Genomic DNA, 21797 nt, shown 5'->3' with positions numbered 1-21797 from the left:
CCTAGTTGAGGGCTTAGTCTTGAACTATATTCCCCACCCTCCCCTCCATGCACAGCAGCTGTTGTTGGTGAACAACCAAAGCAGAGGCAAACCCGGGACCGGACTCCCTCCTCCTGACCTCTTAGTGATTCTGTCTGGAGTCCTTAAACCATCCTCTGTCACCCTCCGCCATCTTTAGGTGTGCAAGCTCCCATGTAAAATATGTCCGTAACTCACTGAACAGTCATTCTGCATCTTGTAGGCAGGAAGTAATGTGTCAGGCATCAAGAGAGGGGACGCTGAGAGACCCTTTGGCTGCAGCTTTCTAAGGCCACGTGGGGCACATGCACAGATGTCTTTAATTTGAAGTGGCACTGATGAGTAGCTCAGGTGAGGGTCTGAAACTCTGATATCGGTATTCTCAGGTGGGTGGAGTACCTCAGCTTCAGGTGGGCTTTGGGTCATAGAGAGGGTGATAGCTGGAGCTAGGGTGCTCTGCATGCCGCTCGTTACTTGGCAAGCCTTGGCTCAGGAAGTCCTGCACGCATGCGCACCATGTGCCTCGAGGTGGACACAGACTGATCTCTCCCCATTTTGCAAACTACATGAAGCTCAGATGTCTTAAGAACTTTGCCCCAGGCAGCGCACTGTTGATTGGGGAGGCTGACATTTTACCCGAGTGCCCATGTGTCTCCCATCTCCCTTGGCCCTTGAAGGGTGACCTCTTGCTTGTGGACAAGGGTACTTAGAGAAAAGGCATCCGCAGCACCGGCAAGCGCATGTGCAGAGGCATGGTGGGGAGAAGGGCTGGGCAGCGGCTGGCTCCCTGGGCTTGGCTGAACCACCCGTTCTGTGGTTTGGGCCATACTAAATAGTTGCTGCTCGCCTGTTCCATCAGCTCTGCTCCACGTCGCGGTGGCGGAGGCTGACCCTGCCTCCTGACCCCCAACAGACGCTGCATTTTTATGTTGGAAACATTGAAAGGGAATTCAAAGCTCAGCTCGGGATGCCGCACGCGTTGGCACCGCGGATTAGGGTTTTCGCTGTGTGACAAGGGCTCTCGTGAACCGCAGCCCTCCCGGATCCAAGGGACACAGCCGAGCGCTGTGCCTGTGAAATCCCTGCCACATTTAAAGGATAAGGGCAGTTGGGGTTTAGTGGATCGACTCGAAAAGGCTCTGAGAAGACACTGCTGTGTTCTCCAGCAAACCAGTGTCGCTGGCGTGTGTGTGTCTGCGCGTGTGCCTGGGTCCTGGGCACCTGCCCTGAGATCAGTGCGCTTGGCTTACATGTGGGGCCCTCTCCTGGAATCCTGCCGTGTCAAAGCCTGGCGCCCTTCCACAGAGGGGCTGGCTGGTCCTTTGCCAGAGTCATAAATCATCTAGAAACCTCCCTGGAGGCTCTAAGGGAAGGTTATTAATAACAACCACCATCCTCTGAAAAGTGCACACTTAGAAATATACATTTTTATACTCCAGATACCTGGTCATTCTCACCAACATCTGTGAGGCATGCAAGGTGCATTTGAGTCTCATCAAACTGTTTTAAAAACTGCTTAGGAAATATCAGTCAGGTGCCCATGATCCCAGACCTATGAGCTGCTTTAGGTGAGGAAGTGCAAGGTCGCTTCCTTCCCCCTTTGAAGTCCCTCCTTTCTGGGATGATGACTGTATATGGGCAGTGATCAGAGAGCTCCTGTGAGTTTGGGTTTGTTGAATCATCTTGTGAAACTTTGCTTAGTCTGAATCGAAGTGAATGCACAAAGATAACACATGCATGCAACACACGTGTGTGTAAGAGCACATGCATACATATACAGATATGGACACACATTCATGAAGATATGCAAATGTGTTTATACACAGAGCGTGATATAGACAAGTTCACACATATATCCCTTTTCCTATACACTTGCACATACTAACACATACACTCATGCACAAAATATACTTGCACACATATACACATGAAAGGGTGGCTGATAGAATCACCCAGTACCATAGTACAGCCTGCCCAGCTCCGGGGGGCCTTCCAGCTCAGACCCATAGTCAGAGCTCTGCACTCTGTGTGTCTCCCCATGGCAATCCTATTTTCACACAGATGTTTTGTTTTGTGTTTTGGGGGGAGCTCTGTGGCCTGACTGCAAACTCTGACCTCTTAAGACGCTCGTGTCTGTGTGGGCCGCTCACAAGACATGTCAATCCTCTTTGCGTTTCCAAGTTGCACATCTCCATACCTCCTCCCAAGAGAGTAGGAAGCTGGGTGCCCAGCCAAACGTGCCGATTCTGGACCTGCCCCGAACCCCAGCCTAATTGTCCTGATGTGATCGACCCATGCTGTCTCCAACCTCCTTAATCAGTGTGAAAACTCTCCTGGGTTCCTGTGTTTCGGATCTTGTGACCAGACTAACCTGGCCCGTGCAGGGGTTGGCGTGTCCGCATGGGGAAATGCACTAATATGGATGTTTCTCTTTGTGTGTGCACCCTGCAGTGTTGTTTACCAGGATGGATTTTATGGTGCAGACATTTATGTAAGTATTCATTAACGTGCATGCCGTCCTTGTTTCTGCCCAGAGTCATTCCTTTTACAAGTTTGCTGCAAAAACCTCCATGCGGTGTAGTCAGACCTCCTCCTCCAGGTCTGTAGGAACGAACCCAGAGCCTCGCCTCCCAGGCAGAAAGACTTCTGCTCCTGAGCTCATAGGAAGCATCCCTCGCTGTTTGAGGGGAATTAACTCCTTCATCAGCTTCAGAATTGACACAGTCCCCCCCCCAAAAAAAGGTAGCACTTCTCCCGGGCCCAATGGAAGACCCTATCCCCCAAGAAACTGTCTCCAGAGTTCTCAATATGGTCTGAGTGTTCTTGGTATAATATTTAGGAGAAGAGTTGTAGTTACCAGCTACAGAGGATTAAACGGTATTTTCATGGCTACCATTCTTGATGCTTTCCTTATAAATATAATTAACTTATCAAAACCGCCCTAGGAAGAGTCTCTCTGTCTCTGAACATGGATGAGTTTACCAAGAAACACCTAAATCTCCCCAGAAAATGTATGTAGACTTGAACATTAATTTCTTATTTTCTTCAACCATTTATTCTATTTCCCCAGAACATTTACCCAGCTTTAATTTTTCAGTAATTGGTACCACTTTGTCAAACTTTTCCTCCTTAGAAAAGACTAGGGTGTTTCTCATTATGGGGGCCATAGTTTAACTCACCTACATTCACCTAGATGAATTGATTCTTCCACATGAGAATACAAACATCAATTTTAAGAAAATTACTTGAAACAAACACAATTGAAAATAAGTGGGCAGTATTGGGGAGGGACTCTCGAAATCACATAATTTTTATCACTAATAGCCTCAAATAAGTCAGTGGAATCATATTTGTGGTTTTATGGGCTAGATAACAAAGAAAAATAAAACTATATTTCTGATCAAATTGATGCCATTTCCTAGAAAATGAGAAAGACACTGGTTATTTAATTTTATTCCTCTTGAATTTCAGATCACTACAGTTTTGAGACATAGTATTAATCTCCATCAATGATGGACTTAGTCAAGTTCTATTATTCATTATATTTACCATCATCCATGGGTTTTATTTTCCTGTAATAAAATGAGTGGACTACATGTTTTTATGAACTCTGTTAACAACCCGTTTCCATTTTTTTGTGTAACTTAAGCTGCTCCTTGTCACATCCTACTTGGGTCCATGCCATTTTAGATGGTGAGAGCGGTGGGGACCAATCAGTGTGGAATCAGCCTTATCCTCCTGTACCTTGTGAATCCCAAATCCCTGCCTCCAGGTGTCCAAAGGGAGAGCATGCAGATGAAAGGACTATAGTTGGTATAACTGAGTTTAGGGCTTTATTACTATTATTAAATGTTTTAACTTGGGGAACAGAAGGATGTAGATGAGGGATGGAGAAATTTAAAAAATCAAATCCACTGGAAAGAAAGCTATTTCCATCAGCACCCACCCAAAGGTAGGGGGGAATTGTATGTCCCTGAGCCTAGTTATAAAAATAAAGATCATAGTAATTCAGCCATCACTATGGAGTGTCCACTTCCAAGTGCCTTGGTTTCTTCCCTAGGTTAAAATGCTACTTCACTGATTTATCAATTTGCACCCTGCATATTTCAAACCCGTATCTTTTCCGTGCCTCACAGATTCTAATTTAGCAGGAAGTAGAAGCTGCCCGAAGGCAGGGACCGTGGTCATGCCACAGGAAGGACAAGCTAGGAGAGCAGGTCACCAGGAGTGTGCATGGACTGGGCCAGGAGGCTCGCTCAGAAGATCCACGGAGCCAGGCAGGTGGGGAACAGAGAAGGCACAGGAGAGGGCCAGGTGCCAGCCTACACCAGGGTACCAGGAGATTAAGAGATGCCATCAGACGGGAGCTAAGTAGAAATTAGGGGAAAGGAGAGGTGTCCACCCTCCCCAAGAGCTGAGCCCTCAGGAGAAGGCTGCCTCTGGTCACCATGGAGATACGCAGCAGGGGGCTGGCTACTCAGCTGATGACGTGGGGGTTGCTTAGTCAGCAAGGAGGGTAGGTAGGGTCGCACCTGAGCCCTCTGACATGAGGACACACACACACACACACACACACACACACATACCACATTGGCTTAAAAAGACAGGAATTTAATTTTTTAACTATCATATCAAACTACAAGGTAACTACTACTGCTTAGTGTGCATTAAAAAGTGTGTCAAATTAAAGATATACTTAAATAACAGCAGGGATGAAACACACTTAAAGCCAGAGTTGAGAACTAAAGTTTCCTGGACCCGTGGAACCTTCCACTCCACTCACAGAGAAGCTGTAGACCCCTCCAGGCCAGAGCCTAGCCGGGAGGTGGAAGAGAGGTGTTCCCTGAGCTTCACCAAGATCCATGCTGGTGTCCTCCGGGAGAGGCAAAGGACACGGCTGTTGATCAAAGATATTGAAAATGCAAAGAAGGACAGGAGGAAGTGAAATTCTATGAGAGCTGTAAGAATTTTGACAAGTTATGCATAGAAACTGGGGTAGGTCAGCAATGAGCCAGGCAGTAGGAGGGGCAGAAAGGAAGGTGCCCAACGTCAATGTGAAAGGTGTCCCTTTTAGCTAGGGGTGCCTGGGGTTCCTGAGTGCAGCCACTAGGGCGTCCTGGAGGAGGTGTCTCAGTGACATCGAGACGCATATTCCACCATCCCTGAGTTCCATGATAACCAGTTTCTGGTGGACGCCGTGGCTGGACACACTGCCTTCTGCATTCATGTCACTCTGTCAACCACGTGTCTTAAGACAAAGAGGTGTCCTCATGCCACTGATATTTGAGGTCAGGAAAAAGAAGTGTCCCTGGCTTTGGGGACACAGGGAAGTGGGAATTCTCCCAAATACAAACACAAGTCTTTGCTCTTGAGACCCCACTTTTAGTAAGAGCCAGCAGAGGGGCAGCATGAGGCTGCCTGCCCTCCGTCATGACAGGGTCAATTCGCCAAGCGTCCTCTGTTCCAGAGACAAGGAGCTCAGCGGGGAAGCTGTGTCCCTCCTCTCACACACCCAGGAAGACAGGGAGCACATCACCTCCATGTTTTTTTTTTTTAGAAGAGGAAATATTTCTTTTTTGCCAGAAAAAAAAAAGATGAAATAATTTGTCTCATTATCTTTCCTGACCTGGAAGCGTGAAGCCACAATGATCTGGCTGCAGAGGCCACACTCAAGCACTGAACCGGCCAATTAAAGTTGTGGCAAATTTTGAAAAACCCAAGAAAGGAAAGGAAGAGGGTGAGAAGTCGGACAGGATAGGAATGGCAGGGCCTGGAGCGCCGTGTCTTTATTTGAAACCTTCAGATATGCCGTGAGGTCTGCCGAGGGTGGACACGAGAACTTTGACAGAGCTCCACAAGCTTAGATTTTAACTTCAATGACAAGGTTAAATAAAACTGACTCAAAAGGAAAATCAGATTATGTAAGAAAAAATATATACACACATACATTTATAGGCAGCTTCCTAAATCCCTAAAAATGCCCAAACTCTTGATATCTTCTCCTGGAACTAGAGAGTTTCTCTTGAAATTCCATCCACATGCAGGAGAGATCACTCTTGAGTAACTCACATCCCCAGTGGTTTCCAGTCTGTAGAGGTTTCTGCCGAGTCCTTGTCGGCATTAGATTTCAATGAAGTGATGCGTTAGGGACCCGGGTGTTAACAGTAGCTCTGTTAAACATGCCCACCCGCAGGTGTTCCAGTCGGGTCTACGAAAAGTAGGTTCCATAGCCTCAGTGTGACTCATGAATTTGTGAAATACAATTCCACTGTGTTATTAGTTGATATTATTAGCAAATAGAGCCACTGATGTAGTTGTGGCTGCTACTAAATCATTGTCATAGCTGCCTACATAATTAGGCCTCCAAATTAAATTCCCAGGTAGACTGGAGAATTCCAATCATGAGATAAAGAGACAAATTCCCTGTAGTTAGCTTGAAACACTGGATTGTGTTTTGCAAGTTGAAAAGCCATGAAATTATCGTTTTTTACCTCTTTAAAAATGGACACAGGTTAGATCCCAAATACAAACAGTGCGCATGGATCGTGATCCCAGCCTTCTTTGGGAGTCTCTGTAATAAAGACTTGCAGCTACAAGCTTTTGGCCAAGCCCAGTTCCCCTTTTGGTCTAGTGGGTCACTCCCCTGTCTCAGTGACCTCAGAAAAGCAAACTTGTAAATGAATTGCTCTGGAATCTGTCTGACTTATGCATCTTCTTTTATTTATTTCATTTTTTTTTTGCATTGAAAACATTACATTTCTGTTTCCTTATAGAGTAGTGTATCAAGAGCCTGTGTATGGCAATAAATTGCTGCAGGTATGAAATCCCAACTGGTGGAAAGACTCATTACTTTGTTGTGGGTTTGCTGTGAAATCCTTACTAACGAGACAGTTCTGGGGAGGGGGAAACGTTTTCTAACATCGAAGGAGAAGCTCGCTGAATTTTCCAGTTTTAATGTGAGCTCTAGCACAGGGATGATCACCCCCTTGTCTTCTGATAGGTCCATAGTTACGCGGAGGCTGTTTCCACACTGAAGTCAGACAGCCGCACCCGTGAGCCTTGCTGGATCACAAGCATAGTAAATTGGAGGTCTAAGCTCAGCTCTTAATTTCTTGGCCTTATCTGGACTCAATCAATATAAATTTAGCAAAAAAAAATAATAATAATTGAACTAATTGCCTGGGCCATTTTTTGGTAGGTTCTTGGAGTCCTTATATCCAACATGGGGTCCACAGAGCTAACATTTAATAACCCTCCTTGGTTTTGTTATAACTGGTCAGGAATTTATTTCACACTTGCTAGAACTCTAAAACCTTATTTCTCGCTATGGAAGCAACCCCCAAATGAAGGCCCAAGTGACTGGATTTGTAGGAAGAAAAAAATAAAATCCACACATCTGTTGCTGGCTGAGTCTCCAGATCTGGTCTATCACTAACACTGAAACTGTCAAATAAAATGAAAGATGAATATCAAACTGAGAATGATTTGTGGGCGCTTTATCACACGAGTTTTCCTGTTACCTGCAATTCTCATTTTTATTCAGTATTAAATCAACGAGCAAGGTACTTATTTTTTTCAGTCATGAAAATTGATCCAATTTAAATTTTTTAAAAATTTTAAGACTCACAAATATGAAAAAGGGATGCTCGGACCTAGGAGAAGGCAAAGTAGTTAAGATACCTGAGATCAACTTTTAGGGTCACATTTCAAGAAAACTGTGTTTCTGTTGCCACACTTCCCAAGTAGCTGAAGGTATAATAATGCAGATTAACTAAGGAGTCATGGTTGCATTTAAATGTCTCCTTTTCCAAATGTTCTTGCAAATGGTAGTACACTGAATAAAATTTGAGTTGTGTGTATACCAATACACCTGCTTTGCACAAAGTGAGTCCGTGCCCGTGGCTACACCTGGACAAGGAGCAAGCCTCTCTGTCTCTCTCTCTCAGATCAGGCTCATTTCTGCTCTCTGGTGCCCTGGTGCTGAAGGGAAGCATGCACACGTGTGTGCACACACATACACACCCCACACATGACATAGCCCTACTCAGAAGCACATCCCCTCCCTACACACATGAATATTTACCTCACTTACTAACAAATTTTTAGAACCTCCCTTTTGCTAAAAGTATAGTCTAAGGTGAAAAGTTTATTTTCTTTCACCAAGTTACCCTGAGTAGTTCATCAGTGTTCAGTATTGTTCTCCAAAGTTCCACAGGTAGAATACCTGCTACACCTAGTGTAACCCAGCATTTCCACAACCTGTTTGGTCATGGAATCTTTTTTATTTTTCCTGCCATCATTAATGTTCCAATGAGCACAATTTTGAAAATGCTTTCTCAGAGCATTTTCAGTGGGTGACTATGCCAAGGGGCCTCCAGGGATTTCCCTAACAGAGGAAACAGCTCAGTCTATGAGAGCAGGTTTCTTTGGATGCCTGTCTTTGGGAGTGGTGTCCATTTAAATTTATTTTGATATCAAGACCCATTTACAGCTTGCTGCCAAAGTGAAAAATGAGCGTATTTATGAGTGGGATGTGTAGAACTGTGTTGTATTTATCATTCCTTTTTCCTTTGGTTTGGCGGCAGAAAAAAAAAAATCTATTTGACTTGATTTTTGTCATGAGGTCTGGGAGGACCAGGCTCAACATGAACAGGGTCTGGTGACCTCCCAAGAGCAGAGATACCTCCTTTCTGAGACATAAAGCCATGCAACAGCTGCAACTCTGCCCGGAAAGCTGCAAAATAGAAAGCAATAAAGTTGATCCAAGTCACCTGCTAGAAAGGCAAATTAAGGCAATGTGTACTTTTGGATCATTTTATAGTGTGTGCTCACATACACAGAGTTAATGCACAATTGCACTCTTTCCCTCATATGGATTTCATGCAAAAGAAAAATAGCGAGGAAGACAAGGTAACAGAAGGATGGTGGTATCAAGCCACTTAATCCTCTTTCACCCCAATTACTGCAGGTTCCAGGGGCCACTTAGACTTGTGCTTTCCAGCACTGTAGACACCTCCTGCATTTGGCTGTTCACATTTGAACTCACATTAACTAAAACTGAGCAAATTAAATATTCAGTTAGTCGCCCTACCCACAATCCAAGTGTCCAGTAGACACTAAACACTATTGACTAGAAAGCACAGATCCAGGGCAATTCTGTCATTACCATATGGTCTTCTGGACAGGGATGAGACCGATGATCAAGGTCAAAGTCTTCTCACCTGCTCTGAAGACAGCAGCACATGAGGATGCTGAATTTTGAATCAGGAATGCTTGTGAACAAATTCCAGGATCTTGTATAGAAACACACACTTATTTCCTCTAAATTGCCAAGACATATACAAATGTACACAATAGAGAGCATTCCCAAATCCTCACGGATGAGCACTTTTTTTTTTTTTTTTTAGGATTCCTGTTTTACACACCTGCAAGTTGTGTTCCTATGATAGATATCAACCCACTGAGGTTCTTTTTACTTTCTACTTGCACTATAACAGTTAATTTAGCAAAATATTTAGCAAACTTGTTACCTGCTGCAGACACTGGGGAGATAAGTGAAGTTCAAACAAGAGCATTTGCAAATGCTCTTGCAAATGCTAGCAATCCTTGCTGGGACCAAATGCATAGTCGCACATTCACAATTTACATGGCACCTGATACAAATACCTATGCTAATTTTTTGTTGTTGTTCTAGGGAAGAGAATCCTCCCCCCCCACACACACACACACACACTTATTCTCCACTCAGTTTTCAGCCAGTTGCAGCTAATGCCTCCTAACAATCGGCTGGCCAACTCTAGACCCTTCCTACCTCATTAAGTTTAATATGCATACTCCTACACCTGTGTCTTTGTGTATGCATCATGAAACCCGAGAAGACGGGCAAGCAGATTAAAAGAAAGACTCCAGAAATCCCGTGACCTCATTTCTGCTCAGCCCGTCATTCCACATCTTGGGCTCAGCACCAGTATGACAATGGCTTTGGTGTTATGACTGCCCCGCACATTTAATGATTGCCCCCAATCCTAATTAGAGAAGATGGTGTTTGGAACACCAGGTGGTGTATAGCTAAGACCTTTAAAAAAAAAACAAAAAACTGACACTTTGTTTTTATAAGGGAAGCTATTTTAAAAATACTGGCTCCAAATTATTGTTGATTATTTGTCAGGATGTCTCAGATGTGTCTTCTCCAGGCTGAGCCAAAGCATGAACTTTTTAAGGATAAACTAGCTGTTTAGAGTTGTTTTGCAAGCAACTGCAGATCCATTCTGAAAGTCAGCTGTGGCTAGAAAGAGAGAGAAAGAGATAGACCAGCCTGCCTAGAGTTTGAAAGATGCTTTTCACACCTTCCCTGGCTTCATGTACCTTTTATCCTCCTGCTTAATTTCCCCCAGAAACAGGATCAATGTCAAGACAAGTTAGTGCTCTGGGGACTTGGCTGTTAGATGACCTCTGACACACAATTCTATCCTGAGTTGCCCTTTTATGGCGAGGGTGAGAACACTTCCCTCAGGATTATGGGAATGTGCATTCTAATTAGAACCTGAGTAGCCCCTGTGTTTTCAGGGAAACTGGATCCTGTTTGTTAATTGTGCTGAGATGGTTCCACGGTGGTTGACATATCGCCGTGGTCCGTTGAGCAAGAAGCTGTGTTCCTTTCACAGTTTGATAATCAAAGCTCCACTGAACACAATTCCTTTTGAATATGCCCATTTGCTAGTCCTCTTTGCTTAATTGAACAATTGCAATTACTGGAACATACAACTAAATGTTAATTATTTCTTCGTTTCAGATTTTTTTCTCTCTTAATGATTTTATTTACAAATTAGGAGACTTTATGATTTCCACACTACATTCCCCATCTGAACCTGAGAGACACATAACAGTTTGATATTTTTAGACCAAAACAGACTCTTTAAAAGGATGCTCACAATTCATTTTTATGTTACTTCTGTAACATCTAGAAATCCAATGTCAGTCCTCTTCAAAAGACTGAGTGGTTACATGACCACAGATGCAAGGAGTTACTAGTGAACTTTCACCTGAAGTGTTATCTGATTTTTAACAATATGTGTGAAAATAAGACATGGGAGGGTTTACTTGATTTTTTTAAAAGGAAATAATAAAGGATGGAATAAATAAAATTTAATATCTAACAAATACAGGTAAAGCATGATCAAGTTTAAAAATCTGGAAAGTTCAGCCCCATGTGTAGAGTATTTAAATAACCCCTAGCACCCTCCTGCCCGGGGCAATGGCCATTAACACGCAGGTGTCGCCTTCTGAGGGGACCTGGGTTCTTCTGTGGGCACACGCTAACCTTTAACACGCAGCAGGGCTGGTTTCAACCCCTTCTTTCTCCGGTGTGTTTTTTGTACCTTCTGCTTTGATACTAAGCTCTCATTAACCTCGACTTTAGATTGGTAGATTTGGGTACCGCTCTTCTGGTGTGGTCTCACTGCTGGGCGTCCCCAAGTTGGGCTCCTCCGCATCCCTAAGTCACCTTCTCCTTGTGTTCTAGGGTGGTTACGCTGCCTACCGCTACGCCCAGCCCACTCCTGCCACTGCTGCTGCCTACAGTGACAGGTAAGGGTCCTTCCTTCTTGTGCTTGACAACTACTGGCAATTAACTTAGTTGGTGGGACAGAAGACCCTCCTCCAGTCTTCTGACAATGCATGGCTGGGGAAAAAGCACCCAGAGGTGAGACCCCGTGCTGAAGGTACACAGGCCACAAAGAGGGTGAACGGTCGCCATGAGTCGATTCTACACTCCCACCCTCTCTGCCAAGATACAGAGACAAGGAGACTCTGCCCCAGAACACCCCTTTTTCAGATCTCTTTATTCCCACAACCATATCCCTTGCACAAGCACACACACACATCCGCACATGCACACGGACACTCCCTCACCGCCTTCCCATGGTCTTCTATGAAACCCCATGGTGTCAGCTAGCAGGAACCATCTCCCAGGTCTGCCTCCCTCCCAAGCACCTTCTTTCCCTTCTTCCACGCAGGGAAGCATCCCCTTCCTGCATTTTTAAATTCAAAATAAAAAGAATGGTAAGTGCCTCTGGCTTTTCATAAGGAGGCTCATTCTTTTGGACAATGCCCAGGGTCCAGTCCTACAGACACAAGTCAACTTCTGTTTGCAATGCACACCACACTTGAAGACTGGCATTGGAAGGGACCCAAGAGTGTCTGAGAAATGCAGAAGTCAGATTGGGTGTGTGAGGGGGTGGCTTGATTCCCCAGCACTTACAGATGACTTGGTTCCTGGAACAGCAAGCTGTAGCTATTTTTGTAGAGGTGCCTTAAGAAAACAAAGTGTGCGTTTCCATATTGAATGCAACTCCCTGGCTCTGTTTTCTGAGGACATAAATGTGAATGTTTGGATGCACTGCATGCACAAAGGTCATAGAGGGTGCTTACTTTTGGTAATGACTCCTTTAATTTAAAAATCTGTTTCATGAGTAAAACAATAATGATAACAATTTGCATGTGTGGCTGAGGCATGCTGGGTCAGACAGGTAAGCGGGCAGCGCATTAGACTCCTCAGTGAGAAGCGGCCGCAGCCACTCTGTCCTCCCACCTGGCCTGTGGCAATTGAGTTCCTCTCTGGTTTGCTGTGGTGTGCTTTCTCGGCAGTTCCATTCCATTTCGCACAAGATGGGTGGTTAGCTCTCTGTAGCTACAGAATTCCTCTGCAACCTAGTGAGGCAAAATGAATCCCTGAATTTCAAAAGCTGCACTTGGAAAACCTCATGCATAAGCTCATAGCAAATGGCTCTTTGGAGAGAGAGAGAGAGAGAGAGAGAGAGAGAGAGAGAGAGAGAGAGAGAGAGAGAGAGAAAGAATGTTTTGATCTGCTGTCTGGTTGTACACAGGTATTATTTTCTTATAAAAAGCCATAACAAGTTCTGAAGGCTTAGGGAGCTTCAAAGAAATCCAAACCATTGTCAAGACACAGTTGTAAATACATAAATTATCCACTTACCCAATAATCAGTTGCCAAGATGCAAAATGTTTTATATGAATTGTTATGTTCAACACACTCTGATGCTGGATTAGGGAAACAGGGTCGATAAGGCTAATAAAAATGATGACAATCTCAAAATACTCAAGATCATTCTACAAATGAAAAGACTTAATGCTATTAAATTTCGAACACTGAAAATTTGCACAGTATCAAATGGAAAGTGGTTCAGCTACAACCCTTAATTATTTTTATGAAAATATCTCTAGATGCTAAATTCTCAAACACCCACTTTGTGTGTAATTATAATCACAGTAACTTTAGCCTGCCATATAATTATAAGAATCTTAAACGGATTTATTTCTTTGAATGTTTATCTTGCTTCTCAGTATAAGTGCATCCATCCCCAAGTTGAAAAAAGGTTAATTACAAAATTGCAAAATCGCCTTCTTCAATGAGACCAATCTAGACATTTGAACAAAATAAACAATGTTTAATTCTATTCTTCGATAGAGCTACTTGAGAAGCTAGCTATTTCCACCCGCATTCATCTAAAATTCAGTTATAATTTTCTGCATTTTAGAATACCATGTATGCAAATATATGTATAAAATTTGTCATTTTAATATTATTAAGATTTCTCATTGGCAGCATATACTACAGAAAAAAAAATGCCCTCATTCTTGGATCGGTAAATCTGTAATAACTCTACAATTCCCAGTGCAGTAGGACCGTTTCAGCCGAGGAAACCAACTAACTCTATTCTCCCCCACGTAATTGGCCTCTTGTTGTTCATTAGAGGCATTTGCACATTAGGTCTTCTTGGTTGCTGTGGACATTGATCACCAGCCCTCCCTCACTCTATCGTGAGTGAGATCCTTGTCACCCATGGAATTATTCGTCGAGGTAAACTCCAGTAATAGATGAATTACCAGAAAACAATCCCTAAAATTATATTTCTGGTTTGATTTATGAAGTGTCTCTGTTAAATGGTGGGGCTTCCTCTCATTTTTAGAAAGCAGACATGAAGAAAGAAGGTCCTTCTAGAGAGACTCATATTTTTGGGGGGGCGGGGAATGTGAAATTATCAGAAGAGCTTTTGAATCTCTATTAAAGATGCCACGTATCTAGAATTTATCTCAGGGCAACAGGATGATAAATTATTTTTACACTCTCACAGAATAAGATCAGTAGTCATCGGCTCTGAGCTCCTCTTCTCTGGAAGATAGACAGGAAGACAAAGAGATAACCTTCTTAATGAAAAGAAACGCCTTCAACATAGGAGAGGGAATCAGCAGGCATTGAGAGTGTTTGGAAATGCTCACTGGTTGTCAGTTTGATCAAAAGAAAAATGGCAACAAACTTTCCCTATAATCATGAGATTCACTCATCAGACATCGTGAAAGGGAAAGAAGTTTGATGTCCCCTGTTGGTAGAATTTTACCTTTTATCAGCACAAATTAAGCCCTCTTCCAATTAAAGATTCAGGAACCTTTGAAAAACATTGAACTCCAATAACCTCAGGACTGCCCAGAGGTCTTCTCTGGGCACCTGGCAACTCTCTGCCCATCATCTTCCTGGTAAATGATCACATGCTGAATATCTCGGAGCATCCCGAGAGTCTCTGGGTGTTGGCCTCCAGAATGAAGACCATCTGGTGTGGGCAGAGATTTTTCCCAAATGAAAAAGACCGAGCTAAACTAGGTAATTTTATAGTCTCGTTGACAAATTTAACGGGGATAGGCGAACATCTTTTTCTTGGCGTGGAGGAAACATTTGGTAAGCGCTTGACCTCACCCAACCTTTCAATCTCACTCTGATTTACCGGAAGGTATCCATTCAAAGTCTGGAGGAGGTTGTTTTCTGAGCTTGAACCAATCAAAGCATGGCGGTGGTGCCTATGGTCATCTGGTCATTGCATGCCCCCTTGGTGTTGCTGATGTGTCCGTGTTCCGTTCTGGATTCGGCAGGGTCATCACATGAGCTCCATGAATGGCTTGCTTGGATTGTGCCTGGGGCAGGCTTCTCCTTCTTGATTGGCTCTTGGTTTCTGTGTGTCAGATGACTTGGCCCCTGTTGCATCTTTCTGCAGTCAAACTCGGGGTGAGGGGTGGGGGGTTCCCTGTCCTGTGAATGGTGCCACAAATGTCTAGGAAAATCTGTATGACGTGCACGTAGCTTGGAGAGAAGAGAGTCACTAGAAAGACAGACATTGGTCATCTCGTCCTGCTTGCTAACACTCTAACATTTCCTAATGGTCGGTGCATGAATAGGTCCCTCGTGCTCAGGCAGAAAGCAACTGCAGACCAGCTAGAGAAGAAGGCAATACTGTGTTCCAGCATCTCACTCTGAAATTTCATAGCAACACGCTTGCACTCAGAGTTACCAGGAGCCATTTTCTTCCTTCACTTAAAACATGCATTTCCTTTGAAGAGTCCTGAATGCCAGGAAGCCTTTGACCTCCTGTCAGAGCACCAAGCCACACGGTGACCCTAGACTGAATGAAGGAGATTGCCAGTCACAGGATTGGGGTTGTTTTATTTTATCCCTCTTTTTTTTTTTTTTTTTTTTTTGGTTCTTTGTTTTTCAAGACCTGAAAGTCTCATTGTCCAGACAGCATTAGAAGATACCCTGGGAACTAGCTCTGAGCAATTGTGTATAGCTCACCCTAAGAGGAACCCAAGGAAATACCCGGTATCAAGGACCTCACTCCCTGCACCCACACCTACACTGGGGGGCCTCCCAGGGACTTATGAGTGCATCTCGGTAAACCTTAATGCAAGAAAGGGAGGGCCTTTCACATTCAGGCAGACATGTAAGGCACACGCTAGAACATCATTTAAATCTGATGCTCATAACCCATGAATAAAACATTCCATAAAACATTCTATTTCAGAGTGAAATAGATTAGTATTTCTTTCTTGAACTCAATAGATATAAGTAGGCCTATCTTTGGGGTCAGGGAGGATTTGGGCTACTCCTATTTAAAATTATTCCAATGACATAGATAGACGCCTTATGTAAACAGATGGTTAGATGCAGGGAGGTACCTAGAAAGAGAGAGATCAGTGCACAGGTGGTGGGTGGCTGAGCAGAAGGAGGGGAAGAAGGAAGGAGGCAGAGGAAAAATGAGAAAGGAAAACAGTGTCTTCTCATAGCACTTCATCATAAGCTAAATCACAGTCAATAGAACCAACTTGACCTTTATGTAGAACCTCAGTCCACGCTGAACCAAAGGAGTAAAGGGGTTTGAACTGATTTCCATCCACACAGTCTACTTCCTCTCTATTTTAGGAGTGTTACTGTTTTTTTTTTTTTTTTCTGGACTTAGATTAAGTAATAGAGAAATGCTGTTGTTAAAACAGACAGGCTGCATTGAAAATGATACGCCACTCTATGTGGAGTCCTTATCCAATGACATAATAAACCGTAGGGAGGCATCAGCATATAAAGCATATGAGCATCCCCAGTGGGATTTTAATTTACCCACGAAGGGCCTTTTTCTTTATAGAAAGATTACTTTAAAAAAATTTTGTTGCACTTTCCGGATTTGATGATTTTACCTTTTTTGCCATAAGGTAGAACCCAGAAAGTTTGATGTATGGATAAGGTGGAAGCTTTGGTAAGGGCAGGCAGTGCAAACCAGAGAGCCGGGCAGTGTCCAGCGTCTCCCCAGGCCTCGGATGCGAGCCCAGTGGGATGAGGTGGAAGCCGTTCCCGTGTGCGGCAGGAGCAGCCCTGGTGCCTGATCTCTGTGGTGTGCACGGGGAAAGCTGGGTGGAATTGCTTAGCCAAAGCAGGATCTCCCAGACCTAGCCATGGCCGCGGTGGCGCATTTGCTATTAACCAAGACAGAGAAGAACTTGCAGAACGTGGCGGGGTCCTCGGCTCCGGCTTCAGGGGAACACACAGGTTTTATCCAGTCTTCTTCTCCCTGGCCACTAAAAATGGCCCTCCATTTAGCAAATGAGGGTGGTGGTAGTCAGTGGGACCTTTTTTTTTTTTTTTTAAATATCCGATTTTACTTTTAACATCCTTGTTTGGCCAAATGAGTATTGGCACCTTGATGCCAGGCTCTTTATTTTGAGAGAGCTACTCTTGGAAAAATAGAGTGAGAGCACCGCAGAGCCTGGTGGAGGCAGGGACAGCATTCCCAGGTCAACAGGGACAGACAGACGGTGCAGTGCACGGAGGCGTCTGGGGACCTCGTGGTCCCTTGCAGCTGAGATGAGGGACCGGGGGAGGTACTTTGAAGTTAGATTCTGGACTGTTGAGTCAAAACATGGTAGTCGTCAATAGTCCTCTGCCCCTTGTCTGAGAGTGCTGTGTTGGAATTATCATTTTTAGTTTTTTGTCTTTTCTGTTATCTTCACTCATCCTGATGAGCTTTCTTGGTTTTGCAATACAAATAGAATAAAAGATGCTCCGTCATCTCGTGATAGGAAGGTGGCGTACGTGAGTGCCCCGACACTTTTCTTTCTTTCCCCAGTGCCTAGGAATCTACGTCCAGCTTGTTATTGGAACTCAAGATTGAACATCCATACACAGGCTGCAGGCACATAGAGTCCTACAAATCATCCTTTTCCCTTTTTTGCTTAAAGTTCACTTTCTCATCAGATTCAGTTGCTTCCTCAGTGGTTCAGGGTCCTTAAGAAGAAAAAGCAAAGCTAATTATCCCAGGCAGTGCTCGGGCAGCCAGAGAGAGAGACAGTCCCTGGGAGATGCCCATTAGGAGGCTCCCATGCCAGGCCGACTCAACTTCCCTAATGAAAGAGACAATAGAGAAGACAGGGCTCCTTTTTAAATGGTTCCAACTGGGCATTCTCAAGGCAAAAAAAGAAAGATTTACCCTCACTAAGGTAACTGCGTTTCATCCTGAGCAGTCCTCCATTCCTCCATTTTGCCACTGAAGCCACTGGGTGCCTTCTGGCTGGTTCTGAAGTGTCATAGAAGAGGGAACATACAGCCCTCCCTGGTGACAGGGCTGTGGCTTTTGTCCCTGGAGGCCACAGACACCAAACTCTGAGTGGTGAGAATCCATGCGGCTGTTCCTGAGAAGTCTATTTCCGGAATGACTCTGATTTTTCATTGGCAAACGTCAGACACACACATAAAAAGAGAAAGTGCTCAAATCTTTGTTTCAAGAATTAATTGGCTTTGGCCCTTCATCTGTAACAGTGTCTCGGTGAATATGTAATTGAAGCAGTTAAAAAAAAAAGGTGCAGGCTGGCAGGTTTGGTGGGGGCACTGCTCTAATTGTCCACAGGCTGGACCAACAAGGGGCTGGGGAGGCATTCTGGGCAATTCCAAGCCCAATGGACCATAGCTGGCCCGGCCACGTGGGGAGACATTTTTGCCGGTGACAAGACAAGGTGGGACACTCCTTTGGTCATGTCATGGCCTAATTACACACTTTCCAGGCTGCAGATCATTGACTTGATGGGCCACAGAAAAGCCAATAGAGCCTGCACTTGCAGCAGCACCCCAGGGCCCTTCAGCTGTGAGGTTCAGAGGCAGCTGAGCCACCCCCTGTGCTTTCCAGAGGTAGGTCAGAAGCCCCTGGTGGGAAGGTGCTCTCCAAGGTCTCCGGAGGAGCCATTTCCATGCAAATAAAGAAGGTACTTCAGAGAAGGCAGTGACCCAGTAAAGCAGGAGGAGGGAAGACCTGGGAGACAGGCTTCCTGGCTCAGGAAACATTTGTGGATGTGGTGATAAAAATCAAACCCGCCACTTCTTTACCTTGTTTTCTTTCTTTCTTCTTCTTCTTCTTTTTTTTTTTTTGTGATTCTTCATTTGCTGGTTGTTGGTGTTTTGTTTTTTTTTTTGTTTGTCTTTTGATAGGTGTTATTTTTTTTGGGGGGGGTGGTAAGATTGGAACTTTTCTCTGAACGTCTTAACTCTTCCCTTGAAGGTGATCAAGGCAAGTTCTGATTCGGTGCTAATGAACACAAGTTGATTTTTTTTGTTCCCAGAAGAACTGATTTCTGTTTCTAGGTGGCCGCTATTTTACTTCCATATTTATGTGCAGCATGAGTTTGTGCACAGTCATTCGACAGAAATAAATGACTTCTTATGGTTTTCTCCCTGGTGTGGAGCACAGTGATGGATTCCTCTAGAATTAGATTCTCCTCAAAACCATAGTGCATTTCATATTTAATTAACAGACAGAGCATTTGGAGCAGGGGCCGTTCTCAGGGGAGGCAGGAGTTTGAGGAGTGAGAACTAGAGAGTGTCTCTCTCCGTCCAGAGGGACTAGTCGGTTTTGTTATTGTTTCTGGGCTCATTTGGGTTGCACTCTAATGTGTGATTGTTTCAACAGATTAATAGATTTTTGAGGTGCTGAAACATAACAAAGGCAAACACCCTTCTCCCTTCATCATCTTAGTCATCCAGACTGAGATGCTCTGGCCTGTCCTTGTAGAAGTGTAGCACCCTTCCCTTGACCTTCACCAGTGGTCCCCACTGGCCACTTACCATCTCCTCCCTGCTCTCCCTTCTTGGATGAGCTAGATATCAAAGGTTTGGCTTCCCTCGAAATTTATTCTGTTTGATTTTTTCCTTTAGCCTATGGCCATAGTTAATCATTTTCTTTACCCCAAAGCTCAATGGGAAAGTGACCCTATCCTTAAATCTTGTCAATGATTGCATAACAGACTCACATTCATATAAAATGTGACCTAGAAAAATCCCACCTGGTTTCTGTTAACATTATTGGACCTCGGTTTCCTCATCTGCATCATACTAATTAGATTTAGAGGAGATGAGAATGAACATTAAAACTAAAGGAGTTGGTGCCAATGGTATCATAACCCAATTTGATTGACAGGTGTCCAAAAAGTGTGAATGAGGCTTTGCAAGCATTGGATACATAGGGGGAATAGCAAGTAAATTGCATTCATTTTAAAAAGTGAGTCGTTTTTAGAGCTGGCAATCTCTAAGATAACACTTAGAGATTGTAACCCTAACACTACCCACAGAGATACTAGCACTTTGCGAACCTGAGCAGGACAGTACCTGTCTGTGTCAGGATAGAAATGGGATCTTTCTTGCTCCTGGTACTGCTCTCTGACTTGTGCCCTCTAGCGAATCTTTACTACTAGGCACAGACTTTGGTCACAGATTTAGATTTAAAGCAGGGTGGAGTCTCAGTAGAGCTGCTTACTACGTGAGATCGTAGGGGCAAGCTATTTAAACTAGTCCATCTTTAACCACCTTCTCTTTAAGTGAGGCTGGTGGGTGATCGTTGCCCTGCTGCGTGGTTGTGAATTCCCTGTGGCCTTAACAGAGCCCTTCAGGCACAGCCTGACCCACAGCATGCAGCACATTATGATGAGGATAACCAGCATCCTAAGCTAAGGGGGCCTTTAGTTTTGCTCTTGAGTCCCCAACAAGTTTCCTCATGCAAACATGTTTGATGAGATGGAATGAAATTTTACTCAATAAACTTGTTTTGGGTTTTGCTTTGAAATTTTGACTTTTTAGCTAAAAAAGGTAAAAACAGGTTGGGTGAAAGAGGTAGAGGGGTCCATGATCTCAAATAGCCTCCCCTCTGGGTTCTTTTTTCTCCTTGAACTTGCTCTTCTTGCACAGGGGACAGATCAAGCTGCCTGAGAGGCATCAGCTCCGTACTGAAAATGCTTAGGGCTCTCAGGGTAAACCCAGCCCCTGATCCATCCCTGCTTTAGGTTTTTGTAAAGCCAGTTGCCTGCCCTGTTCTTTGGGTGGGGAGAGAAGAGTTGATACTTTCATGAGTCTACACAGTCAGAAATATCAATGCCAATGTTCCCCCAATAAAGTGACTTTACATTATTTTTTTTCTCATTAAATTTGTTCCCAAAAGGCTGTACTGGGTGTATACTATTTTTAATCCCCATTTTCCAAATGAGTAAACCAAGACCCCAAAAGGTGAAATGATTTTGCTAGTGGAAGACAGCTTGTAGCTACAGGGCATGGCTTCTGGATTTGCTCTTACCCCCATTCCACCTGAGCCTAAAATAGAAATACAGTGGCGACAGGGAGGATGTTGGATGTTCGAGGGACTGAAGTAACAAAAGGGTCTACATCTGACAGAGATGTCCTTACATCTGAATTTCTCCAACCCAGAGCTTGATGGGAGAATTTTCTCATTAAGGACAGGCTCACCATCCTTCTCTCCTTTCCATGGAGGTATTTTTATGAATGCAATGTTAGCAAAAGGAACTGTGTCTAAATGGAACGTTTTTAAGTATATTTTAATGTCTCCCCCCTTTTAGAAATGGAATCAGTATAGGTCCTTCTAGAGCCTTCTAGTTAATCTGTTTATCGCTTGCTTGTCTGTCTGTTTATACCTCATCTCACTACCGTTTGCCGCAGTTTATTGAAGTATGTGTGATCTGGTACTAAAAGATAAATAAAAATAACCACAGGAATGAAGTGTAAATGAAAGCAACAACAGGGTAGGACAGATGTGAATCTGATTGAGATCTGTACCCTTCTGAAATAGAATTTCGGAACTGGATGTGAAAACTGATCACAAGCAAGTAAATCCCCCCTTTTCAGTGACAAAACTGAAATATGCATTAGATGACTGACTTCCAGACAGGAAAACCCACTGCAGATCTTCCAATGCAATTCGAAGGCCGTGAGCACAGCTTCCCAGGCCTTAGGCTCTGCTCCCTGCCCGGTGTGCAGCACCCCCTTCTCCTCCACCCGAGGCTGAATGAATGAGGTTGAATGAAGGATGCAGTCAACCACTTGGTGAAGTCATCAACAGGAATGTGAGCTGGAGCACCTTATTTTTGCATGTTATGTCCAATGTCAAGAAAGC

At 44.1% G+C, this 21797-nt stretch overlaps 1 protein-coding gene across 12 annotated transcripts in view; it reads left to right on the top strand.

Annotated features, from left to right (window-relative positions):
- The window catches only part of Rbfox1 (RNA binding fox-1 homolog 1), a 300651-nt gene that overhangs the window by 255387 nt on the left and 23467 nt on the right, over positions 1-21797 (top strand). For 6 of the 12 annotated variants that reach the window (XM_026385676.2, XM_026385680.2, XM_026385675.2 and 3 more), the window contains exons 10-11: positions 6792-6834; positions 11540-11604. In XM_026385676.2, the coding sequence (XP_026241461.1) occupies positions 6792-6834; positions 11540-11604 (108 nt within the window). Of the gene's footprint in view, positions 1-2469; positions 2510-6791; positions 6835-11539; positions 11605-21797 lie in introns of all 12 variants that reach the window. The other 6 variants (XM_026385682.2, XM_077802830.1, XM_026385677.2 and 3 more) reach the window with 2 other exon arrangements.

The sequence above is a fragment of the Urocitellus parryii genome, chromosome 9, assembly GCF_045843805.1.
Source record: "Urocitellus parryii isolate mUroPar1 chromosome 9, mUroPar1.hap1, whole genome shotgun sequence".
Classification (NCBI taxonomy): Eukaryota; Metazoa; Chordata; class Mammalia; order Rodentia; family Sciuridae; genus Urocitellus; species Urocitellus parryii.
The sequence above is the reverse complement of the archived record's forward strand: the minus strand, read 5'-3'. Positions and strand labels throughout refer to the sequence as shown.